Raw genomic sequence first — 12823 nt, 5'->3', positions numbered from 1 at the left:
CATATACAACTACAAGTTGAAACTTAACTATCTCTGCCTTAGATACACAAATGGGAATGTGTACTTCACTTCACTTTCTGAACTCAATGACTAGCTTCTTTGTTTTGCTGATGATGAGGGCAAGATTGTTGACTTAGCACCATTCAACTAGGCTTTCTATTTCCTTCCTTTACTCCATCATGCTTTGAGATCCAGCCCATCCGCAAAATTTTAAGTGAGTGTAATTTGGCACGTAGTTATGAGTGTACAGAGAGAATAGCAAGGGGCTTGGGAGGCAGCCTTGCAGGACAGTGGTGTTGGAAGGTAACATTGCAGAACATGTTGTTACCTGTCTTTATACGTTGCAGCTTATTAATCAGTAAGTCAAGGATTCTGTGGATTTTCTGACCAGATGAAGTGCCTTGTCCCAAAATGTCCACTGTCCAATTCCCTCTGCGGATGCTGCTTAACCCACTGAGTTTCAGTAGCAGTTTGTTTTCCACAATACTAAGTCACTGTCTGACTCTGAGAATCTCCAGCCTGGTTGCAGCAGGAAAGAGAATAATGCTATGATGCTATTTCTTCTGCGATTGAACCAAAATACATTTTGGAACCAAAGTACCTCTTGTTGGGGGAGAAATGCTAACATTGTATGTAAAAAAAAAAGTAAGAATATCCATACTTGAATGCCAAATAACAAGGTTTAGAAATAAAAATCGGGATCTCTGGGGGGGGAAGAAAAAGATTGAATGAGAAAGGAAGAAGTAAATTCTAACAGTTCCAAGAATGCTTATGAATGTTAAAAAAAAACTTGCATTATCATGACGTGAGAGATCCCAAAGCACTTGTTAGAGAATGAAGAATTTTCTAGTATGTAGTCATTATTGTAATGTAGAAAGTTGAGGAGTGTTGTCCTAAACTTATAGACTTTTACCATTATATAGAATGCAAATTCCCTTACTCAAAAAATATCACAGAATTTCTCATAATCTGTTCAGCTTCAAGTACTGGAACAGCTTTTGCAAAACATTCCAATTCTCTTCTGCCCAATTAGAGAAGAATATTTAATTTATTCTACTCCCTTCAAAGATTATGGTTGCATTAAAATGTGTCCCTAGTAAATAACATGAAGGACATTTAATAAAAACTGCGATATGCTTCATTCTATTCCATGGAATGCCACACCAGAGACTGATAGATATACTTCAAGCAGAAAACCTAACTCTTACCACAGTTCTTCACAACCCATGTCCTCACCAGATCATGACAGGACTTGCTGCTTCATACCTCATCCACCTCCCCACTTCCAATACACTGCCTTAGTTCTGGAGCAAGTTTCTTCTCCGGATAAAAATTTGGGCCTTTACAGAGAGATAAAAGGCTCTAAAAATGTACTGGGACGTTACAGGCCGGTACCCCTGATGTAAATTTGGTGGATAAAATTTTGGAAGATAATCTGACATTGTATATATATTCGGATAATTAACATGGATTTGTTCAAGGTAGATCGTGACTCATCAATCTTATAGCTTATTGAGGAGGTTACCAAGAAGGTTGATGAAGGAAAGGTAGTGGATGTTATTTACGTAGACTTTAGCAAGGCCTTTGACAAAGTTTCACATGGGATTTGGATCCAGAAGGTTAAGTTGAATTGGATTCAACATTGGGTTTGTGGGAGAAAGCATTGAGTGGTAGTGGATGATTGTCTCTCTGACTAGTGATTTGTCACAGGGATCAATATGGGGTGTATTGTTGCTTATCATTTATATTAATGATTTAAATGGTAATACGGTGAACTGGATCAGCAAATTGGTGGATGACATCAAGATTGGAAGTGTGGTGGACAGTGAGGAAGGCTATCAAAGCTTGCACTGTAACTTGACTAGCTAGAAAAGTGGAGTGAAAAATGGGAGGTGGAATTCAATGCAGACAAGTGTGAGATGCTGCACTTTTGGAGGACAAATTGGAGTGAGACTTCCACAGTGAATGGTAGGGCAAAGAGTCCTGGCAATATAGATCCATAGTTCCTTGAAAATTGGATCACAGGTAGGTATGTTGGCCTCCATAAATCAGGGTATTAGTATGTTATGCTCAAGTTGTAGATGACATCAGTGAGGTTAAATTTGAAGTATTGTGTGCAGTTCTGGTGCCTGCAGGAAAAGTATCGATAACTTTGAGTGAGTGCAGTGAAAATTTGTGAGGATGTTCTGGAACTTGAGAACCTGAGTTATAGGAGAAGGTTGAATAGTTTAGGGCTTTATTCCCTGGTGTACAAAATACTCATGGGTATAGATAGGGTGGATGCATGCAGACTTTTTCCCTTCAAGTAGGATGAGATTGGAAGGAGAGGTCATAGGTTTAAGGTGAAAGATGAAATATTTAAGGAGAATCTGAGAGGAACCTTCTTCATTCAGAGGGTGGTGCATGTGTGGAACACTGTGCTGGGGTTCATTTATAACATTTTAAGAGAAGTTTGCATATGTACATGAATGGGAAGGAAGGTATAATGTCTGGGTGCAGGTAGATGAAACTAGGCTAGAAGATCATGTCTGCATAAACTAGATGGGCTGAAGGGCCTCTTTCTGTACTGTATGTAGTTCTCTATTACAACATAACTGTAAGAATAAAAAGGGGAATGTGGAAATGCCAAGTAGAGATGATGGAAGAAAATTAGGAGGAGAAAACTCCAAAAGGGAAAAGGGCAACAGATTAATGTGAAGCTTCTTTCTTTTTGTCTACTTGTGCAGAGTCTGCCACGGAATATTCCAGTCACCATTATCTCTCAGAATTTCCACCATTCCTTCCAAAAGACCAATGGACGGGAGCAGCAGGAGCCAGAGGGTTCATCAACGTCGGAGGACTCTCCTGAAGACAATGAATTTTTTGTACAGGAATCCCGACTAAGACGGAGACCAAACCTTAAAGTATTTGGAATTGTATGTAACCATTTATTTACGTGATTAACAGAAAGCAATTTGTCAGAATGATCAAACAATTTTTGTCCTTGTGATGCAATCAGAATGTTACATGAATATTGTAGTATTCATAGCTCAATTAATATACCACAAAATACATGTTTGAGGTGTGGTATGGGGGGTATTAGGTAATGTGTAGCCCATATGTTTGATCTATTGCTGAACTGAATGGAGCACAAGTAAATTCCAATCAATTTTAGCTGATTGTGGCCACACAGCTTAATATTGACCCTAAATTGCATTGATTCGAGATCCATCAAAGAGCAAGCTTTGGCTCCAAGTCTGTTGTAACCAAAAGTTAAGAATGATCTACAATCTACACCTCTCTGTGATACACTGCTTAATGTCTTGTAGTACAGGCAGTCCCGGGTTACTTACGAGTTCCGTTCCTGAGTCCATCTTTAAGTCGGATTTGTATGTAAGTCAGAACAAATACATCCGGTATTATTTAGCGTCAGTTAGTCAAATGTTTGTCTTAGTATATAGTATATATCTTACCTTTATATGCATATAAATCACTTAAGATACATATGTATTCCAATAATTAAACCACTGCGTTGCTTAGGATAATTGTAGCTTTCATTGGGCAGAGCCTTTCAAATGCTCCATTATTCTCACTTTATCCATTATCCTTTAAAATTGTTCTGATTGTTGACCGACTGTGGCCTAACGCTTTTCTAATGACCGATGGCATTTCACCTCTTTCCAAATGCTTTATTATTTCCACTTTATTCTCAATCACGATCACTTCCCGTCAATGGAACAGAAACACTGCGGGCGACAGGTCCCGACCTCTGCCGGCTCCCGAGGTCCGCTGGGTCCTAAGGACCACCGCACTGAGGCTAAATGGGTCAAGTGGGGGCTGTGCTGGGTTTGGGTATTTGATTATTCACAATATTCCGCGTGGGAATTTAAACTGGAGGTGGCAGTGGTTTTTTTTACGAGGTCGAGTTGCGAGCTCGACATCAACCCAGCACGGGAGCGGTCTGTCACTAGATGGAACTCGGGAATCTCCGTTCTCCAGCCTGGCGCTGACCTCACTGCGCCACCAGCCAACCGGAATGGGGGCGGGGGGAAGCGCAAGGTCAGGATGAATCTTACTAAGAAAAATTTAAGCCAAATACAAAGTTGAACACTCAACATAGTGTCAACGGCAATGACTTAAAATGGCGTACAGCGTCGCGATCCAACTTAAAATGGCAGACGGCATTCTCCTTCCTTGGTTCATAAGTATGAATTGTCCATAAGTTGAACGTTCGTAACTCGGGGACTACCTGTATCTATAAAGGCATCTTCAGGTGATGAAATGGTGTGATCTCATCCATTGCAGTATGTGCCTGTTTCTTTATTGTTCTCACTGCTTTTCTATTTTTTTCTAAATTCTTTTCTTGAGCTACACGTTATTTTGGTTGAAGTCCTTTAGGTAGAGATTAACTCTTGGATCATCAACAATACAAGCATGCAAGTACTCCCAATTCCCTAGGGTCTCTTACCAAAAGCGTTCTCCTCCATTCATTCAATCTCTAGAAATGTCTCAAAGCTGAACTCTAGTTTCTTCTGTTTCAACTCAAAGTGACTGAATTGGCAATAAAAGAAACTATTCATCCGATCAAGTAACTTAATTTAAGCCCTCACTAAAAGAACAAAGAAATCAGCAACTCAAATAACTTTATGTGACTCTTCAATGGTAAATCAAGCTCAAGATTGCATGCAATTTGTAACAATACTCGTCCACAATCAGCAGGAAGCAGCACAGCTTATGTACCTCTTAATCGCCCAGTCCTTAGTCATTGCAGAACTCCAGCACTTCAACAAGACTCAATTGTGATATGTCACCGAGTATTGATTGCAATCCAGCCAATAGAGAGGTTCCAAAATTCTTTTGGAAAGTTGTGGATATTGGACTGTTCAATGTTCCCTTATCTCCCTTAAAAATGAAAACATCTGACCATAAGGGAAGTCTGCTGGTATGCAACTGTTATGTTCACGTTGGCTTTGACCGAAGAAAAAGATGGCTGGAGTCGCTTAACACTTTCATGCAAGGGTGTTCATGCAATGCATCAAAAAAAAATCAAGCTTACAAAACTAGCAAAATGCCAAAAAGAAAACTGCCAATATTTACAAAAGATATTGACCAGAAAACACAAGAGCTCTATACTTTGTCCATTGTGATCTCCCGGCAGTTCGAACTCTCTTTCTTTCCTACTGAGAGCAATCAGTCCGTGTTTTTTTTTAAAGCACCAGGATAAACCATCTTTAATTACCCAGAAAGTTAACTTAAGACTACACATGAATCAGAATGTGATGCACCCCACAATGTAGTTACAATCATATTATAAAATAAACAGGAGTATCTACCTTAAATACAGTATACAAACAATATATACAAATTTATATATCCTCATTACTAAAGAAGTGGAAATTTCTGCCGTGTATGGTGGGAAAAGCTTAATAAAGCCAACCCATTGTAGAATAAACTGTGGAAGGCATTGAACTGTGCACCCTCCGCTCAACGACAGCAGAATGATAAGGCAAAGTTTGTATGTCTGTGTGAATGCACGTATATATGGAGTGCATTTACCGAGTGCTCGCCGTCACAGTAATTTACTGAAAATCATTGCATTATTTCAAGCAAGCCTAAATCAGTTTCAGATCAACCATTTTCTTAACATTCAGCCATTTTATAGGTGTTGTAGCTGGAAAGTCACTAATTCTACATCACCATCCCACACAATATTAAAATGAAAACTTCTGTACCCAGGTAATTAATGCATTCGAGCACACACTCTGCCTTACAAGCATTGGAAGATATCCAAGCAGATTCTTAGTTTTAAGGTTGCTACAGAAATCATATTGGTATTCATCTAGGCTTCTATTACACTGACTTAGATCATTTTAATTCAATAGTTCCATTTAATATCAGAGAATATATACAATATAGACATGAAATTCTTGCTCTCTACGGGCAATCTTGAATCAGAAGAAATACCCGCAAAGAATCAATGACAGAGAAAAGACCTAATAACCCAAAGCCATCTGCCCCACCACCACACAAGTAGCAGCAAGCTGCATCAACCTTTCACCCTCCCCCTCCCTCAAATTATTCTAGCATAGAGCATCAGCATTCCCACCACCCACCATACAAGCAACTGCAAAGCCCCCAAAGAGTGACCACGGTCCTCAGTCCATCAAAAACTAACTGTTCACTCCAACATTTTGACATCCCACAGGCTCTCTCAGACAGAGATTTTAATTGGATGATATTATAACGTTTGTAATATTGTTAGCTTTCAGTAGATATAAAAATCAGAATCTGAGGTGATCTTGGCTGTTTTATACTACCAAAATTACCCTAGCAAATTTATGATAACAATCACATTAAATCACAAGTATTTTATGTACATGTGCTTAAAAAAGTGTATCTGCTCATAGTTTATTAAAAAGGCACTATCTTTTTATTAACACAATCTATCTTAAATGCATTCAAATTTCTGGTTTATAGTCTTTCTAATTAGTCTTAAATTTATATTATTTTCAACCTTGCTCGTTTCCATTTGATCATTACATGAGCACTCTGCATCTTGCCATGTTTATGTTTCCTTTGCATTTTTTCTAAAAATTGATTTTAAGATATTTCTTTTCATTGCTGATGTAAGTACTGTTCTTGATTGATATGATTGTCTATGAATTTCACCTTCATAGACAATGTCCTTCACTCCTACCTAATTTGGTGATTTCTTTCTGCTGTGTCTCTTTAAGCCCATCCTTCACTGGCCCACTCTTTATTTTCCATTTCCTACTTTGCCACTGTTCGTGACCATTTCTTCAATTACTATGCAACCATCAGTTGATCTTTCCTCCCTAAAGTATACCCTCTTCTACTTCCCACAAAGAATTCCAAAGCCAGCAATGAAAATACTGTTAATCCGTTCCTTCACAAGCCTCTTTCGATCTTTTCTTGCCTGTTCACTCAATATATTAATCTTTTAAATATTTTCTGTGCATTAGAGTGCTAGAAAACTATAACTGTTAATTAATTGTCAAACACTTACTTCATTTGGTACCTATTAATGAGACTGAGCAAGACTTCTAAAAGTATTGAGATCTGATTCTCATTCTAAAGCAGTTTTAATGTTAAGTACTGCAATGAAGCTGAGTAAAAGGTATATGTGGAGCTCTTCAGAATTATATCTTGTTAACATTTTTTTTTAATTTTATACAAATATTTAGGGAAGGCCCAAATCTCCATGCACCCTTCCTAGATATCAAGATTATCAAGGTATGTTGAATCAATGAAAAATAAATCTTGTCTACTTGCTAATCTATTTTTACGTCCTTTCCAGCAATCATCATTGTGAACGGATTTGCTTTATAATCGCCAGAATGTGAGGTACAAATTACAAATGGTGATAGAAAAGGCATGTAAGAAAGGCAATGTTGCAGTGGTCATGGAGGGCTATGATATGCAGGTAGACTGGGAAATTCAGGTAGTCATTGGATCCCAAGCAAAGGCATTTGCAGAATGCCCATGAAATGGCGTTTTAGAGCAGCTTATGGTCAAACCCACTAGGGGAAAGTCAATTATAGATTTTGTGTTGTGCAATGAACCAGATTTGATTCGGGAGCTTCAGGTGAAGGACGGAACCCTCAGGAGACAGTAATAACAATATGGTAGAATTCACCCTGCAGTTTGAGAAAGAGAAGCTAAAACCAAATGTATCAGTATTACAGTTGAGTAAAGATAAGTACAGAGTCATAAGGAAGAACTGGCCGAAGTTGATTGGGAGGGGTCTCTTGCAGGAGTGATAGTAGAGCAGCAATGCCAAAAGATTTCTGGGAGTAATTTGAAAAATATAGAATCATTTCATACCAATGAAGAGGAAGCATTATGAAACAAGGATGAGACAACCATGTCTGACAAGGAAAATTAAAGACAACATTAAAAAACATAGGGAGATGGCATACAATATTGCAATATTACATTGATTTTCAGAAGGCTTTTGACAGGGTGCAGCTAGGCAAGATAACAGCCTATGGTATTACAGGTAAGATATTAGCACGGATAGAAGATTGGATGACTGGCAGAAGGCAAAAAGGAGGAACTTATTTTTGCTGAGGGTGGTATTGGGTCTGCTGCTTTTCACGTTACATGTTAATGATTTGGATGATGGAATTTATCTTGTTACCAATTATGAGGATGATACCAAAATAGGTGGAGGAGTAGTTAGTACTGAGGAAGAAGGGAGTCTGCAGAAGAACAAGTTGGCAAAATGGGCAATGAAGAGGCAGATGGAACACAGTGTATTGGAGCGTATGGTCATGCAGTTTGGTAGAAAGAATAAAGGCTTAGAATATTTAGTAAATGGGGAGAGAATTCAGAAATCTGAGTGTTTGATGACTCTGGGCCTGTATTCTCTGGAATTTAGAAGGATGAAGGGAGGATTTCATGAAGCTGAATAAATATTGAAAGGCCTAGACAGAGTGGATGAGGAGATGAGGTTTCCACTAGTGGGGAAGTCTGGGCCCAGAGGACCAATAGGAGGCCCTCCATTGATCAAGCTCGACCATGGATGTTGCGACCAGTCTGTCTACTCTAACCAGTATGAAAGGTAGTGCAATATGGCGAGCAAGCTGTTGCCTGGGCAGCAAGTTCCTCCTCTCCACGTAGCTGATAAATCCAAAGGAACGGGAGAAGCTGATGCAATTTGGCACCAGCGGCATCGCAGGGGTTGCTAGTCAGCGTTAAACTCAACAGTCTTAGGGATTCAGGTTCTGGATTTTTCCTCAGGATTTTCTCCTACAGCCTTCCCCGTGGATGGGTATAACCACAAAACACTGAGCTATAAGATCAGAATATTCCTTCTCCTAGATAAGCTACCATCCTTGGCTGACAATCACCATCTAGCTGAAGCAACTGGTTTTAAGATGCCAGTAACCTGTCTTTTCCCCTTCTTTTATCAGTAGAAGTGAATCTACCGGGCTTAGTAGCTACACCACATGGGAAGGCCAGGAGATGGACTTGGTTGTCAGAGGCCATTTAAGATGCACACAATTGGGAGCATTTTATAGGAAGTGGGAACTTATCCCCACTACTACTCCCAGCTAAGACAATTTTAAAGAACCAGAAGGCACAGCCTCGGAATAAAAGGACACCCTTTAGGACAATGAGGAGGAGGAATTTCTTTAACTGGTGGATGGTGAATCTGTGGAGGCTAAGTCCTTGGATATCTTTAAAGCAAAAGCTGATAGGTTCTTAATTAGTAAGTGTGTCAAAGGTCAAAGGTAGGGGAATTGGTTGATAGGAAAATAAAATAAATTAACCATGATTGAATGGCAGTGCAGACTCAATGGGTTGAATAGCCTGATTCAATGATTTTTGGTCTTTTTTGGCCTTTCAGATTCATAGTCAGTAATAGAGATGGGCTACACCAATTGAATAAGTTGGTAGTAACATGAGAAAGTCTACTGCCTCTATTAATGCAAAGCCTGTAAATCCAAGCACTTATGTATCAAATTAAAAACTTGGTCCCTGTAATCTCCTGCATCACGTTCAATTGTCTGAGACTTTTGGAAAGGGATTTTCCACAGTATTAATTCCTGGGATTTAAACCGTTTGTTTAAGCCACCTGCAAAATAACTTGGCAGTGTCGGGGGTAGTTACAATACAGCAGCTATTGTTGAGTGTGAAATAAAATTCTGAATCAGATTTTTTTCCTTGTTTGTTACAGATTTTGGTGGGGGAGGGAAATAAGCTTGAAATATGTTTTTACATAGTTTGCATTTCATTAAAATTCAGTGGAGAACATATTAAGGAAAAATAATTAATCTTCCAAGTTCGTCTGAGATATCTAATGAATTTCATCATAATATTTTAAAATTGAAGTTTTGAAATGTTGTCCGTCTTAAGTAACTGTTTGAAAGTTTAATCCAGTCGCGTTAATGTTTTGCAGAAGCTGTGGGTCACCAGGCTTGATATATGTATAGCTAAGCGAGGCATGTGAATTCAGAAACAGATTATGCAGTCACTTGGGGCACTGGTGGAGTTGCTTTAACTTCAGAAGTTGATGTAAATTAGATTGTAATCAGAGTGGCTGTGTGTTATCTACCTATTGAACGGTAACTCAGTTTTACTCTTTCCACTAATATTGTTCTGACCTACATTTCACAGGTTTTACATGTTTCATTTGTAATAGATAAGAGATATTTCTTCTATTATTCTTAAAATGATTTTGTTTTTTCTCTTTTGGCAAAAAGGATATTTAGCTGAAAGGTGAACTCTGTTTCCCTTTCCACTGACCTGCTGATTGTTTTCAGCATTTTCTGCTTTTATTCCATAGTCCCTACCACGAACTATGCAAAGGCAATTCCCTTGAAATACAAGTTTTGAAGAAACCTGTTTTAATGGAAGTTTAATGAAATTTCAAGACATGAGAAATTTTGCCGTTTATCTGATGCAGGGTTCAGAACCTGAACCAATTTTGAAGTTTCTATACTATACTGGGAAATAATTATCCCTGTATTTACAGTACATAGTGCTTCACCATAATGTAGGTGAAAATTTGAGAACAAACAGCTTTGGAGTATTAAAATAATATAGTGCAGCTCTCCCACACTGACTCATCCATGTATATCACGTGGTCTGAAATTATGATCACTGTACAGTACAGGTACCATGAAAAGGAGCCACAGAATACAATACTTCACACAGCTATTAGCACTCAGCTGCACAGTTACATGTTAGGGCTTTGGTAATTAAGGGGATTTTCTCCATGCTGACACACCATAACATGATATCAGAGAGGAAGGACGGGGAAAGATGCAAATCCCACTTTACAGTAGAAAGGTTTCTGATGATTAAAATCTGGCCTGAGAGAAAGGTACAGTGTACCTCTCTACAATTTCACCAGGATGAAACTCCATGCAGTATGGAGCAATACTGTAACAAGTACCTCAAATACTGAAGCACATGCCCGTACTTCAAAACACGCCAATACACTGCAATGTACTCCCCACACTCACCCATTCACCCAAAACCGTAATGAGTGAGCAATGAAGAAGGTGCTTCTGCTTTGTTGCTCAAAGCCAGATTTAGAGAAATTTGAGGCTGGCCGCCTTGGGCTCAGAGAGTCACCCAGGTTAAAGGGAAGGATCTTCACATCATGATTATTGCAGCCAGCCAAACACCTCTCCAGGGCACATGGAGTGAGCCACACATTTGAAGATAAAGATTCTGTTGGACACCAGTGAAAACAGAATATTTTTGGAAAACTCAGTGGATGATGCGTGTGCAGAAAGGGAAATAGTTAATGTTTCAAGGCCGAAATATGGAACATAGAACAGCACAGATGCAGGCCTTCAGCACATGATGCTGGTGCTGTTCATCGTGCTAATTTAAATTTCATACCGTATCTGGCTGCATGTGATCTAAATCCCTTCATTCCCTATCTGTTCGTGCACCTGTTTAATTATGTCTCAGAAGATGTTATCCACCACCACCTCAATCAGTGCATTGCAGGCAACAAACACTCTCCATGTAATAAACTTGACTTGCAAAATTCCTTCGAACTTTTCCCTCTCACCGTAAACCTATGCCCTCTGATGTTTGACATTTCCAGCCAAAGAGAAAGACTCTGACTATCTATCTTATCTATGTGTCTTGTAATTTTGTGAACTTCTATCAGGTTGCCGTTCAACTACAGAGCCTCCAGAGAGAAATATTCAAGTTTGCCCAACCTCTTCTTGATGCTAATACTCTTGAACACAGGCAGCCTCCTGGTGAACATCTTCTGCATGCTCTCCAAAGCTTCCACATCATCTCTGTGAAATGGTGACAAGAGCTACACACAATATGTGGCCTAACCATGGTCTTATGCAACTGTAACATGACTTCTTGACTCTCTGAAGACAAATATACCATGCACCACCTTTATTAAGTTACTTACTTGTGCTGCCTCTTTCACAGAGTTATGTACTTGCACCTCAGCATCTCTCTATACATCAGTGCTTCTCAGGATCTTGTCATTGACTGTATTCCATCTTACATTTGACCTTCTAAGGTGCAACACCTCAGACTTGTGCAAATTAAACCTCATCAGCTATTTCTTTGACTGTAATTCCTGCTAGTGTTGGCACGTGGCCAAGTGGTTAAGGCGTTCGTCTAGTGATCTGAAGGTCGCTTGTTCGATCCTTGGCTGAGGCTGTGTGTGTGTCCTTGAGCAAGGTACTTAACCACACATTGCTCTGCAATGACTCTGCAATGAAGGGTCCTAATGCCCTTCCCTTGGACAACATCGGTGGCACCTCAACATCTCTCTATACATCAGTGCTTCTCAGAATCTTGTCATTGACTGTATTCCTTCTTACATTTGACCTTCTAAGATGGAGAGACTTGCAGCTTGGGCAACTGCCGGTCTTCCATAAAAAAAACCTTGCCCAGGCTTGCTTGCGCCCTGGAAACATTCCAAGGCACAAATCCGTGGTCTATCGAGACTAACGTAGGCCTACATACATTTCCTGCTGTATTCCTTAATAGCCTTCCTCAATCTTACATCACAACTGAGAAAGTAAAAAACAAGCTTATCTATATATCAGAAACGATGGAGGAGAGCAAGTGGAACAAAAGAACTTTTTTTGATTGGATTAAACAATGTGGCTTTTATAGGTTGGTTAAATAGTATAATAGTGTTGTAACATTTAGCCCATTGGGGTCTCCCAGCAGACAGAATATAAAACTGAAAAAATAGGACAGAAGTTTGTGATGGAGAAGGGTCGTGAGTATTGGGGGGGGGGGGGGGTGGCTGGAGAAATATCCAATCTTGATACAAATGGAAAGAAAGAGCTCATTATGTAAAATTGGAAAGCTCAATGTT

General features: G+C 39.3%; 1 protein-coding gene across 2 annotated transcripts in view; it reads left to right on the top strand.

Annotated features, from left to right (window-relative positions):
* Positions 1 to 12823, top strand: part of card11 (caspase recruitment domain family, member 11) — a 305964-nt gene that overhangs the window by 220374 nt on the left and 72767 nt on the right. For both annotated transcript variants that reach the window (XM_059979481.1, XM_059979480.1), the window contains exons 9-10: positions 2727 to 2915; positions 7185 to 7233. In XM_059979481.1, the coding sequence (XP_059835464.1) occupies positions 2727 to 2915; positions 7185 to 7233 (238 nt within the window). The remainder of the gene's footprint in view (positions 1 to 2726; positions 2916 to 7184; positions 7234 to 12823) is intronic.

Source organism: Hypanus sabinus, chromosome 9, assembly GCF_030144855.1.
Source record: "Hypanus sabinus isolate sHypSab1 chromosome 9, sHypSab1.hap1, whole genome shotgun sequence".
Classification (NCBI taxonomy): Eukaryota; Metazoa; Chordata; class Chondrichthyes; order Myliobatiformes; family Dasyatidae; genus Hypanus; species Hypanus sabinus.
Note: the sequence above shows the minus strand (reverse complement) of the source record. Positions and strands in the feature narration are given on the sequence as shown.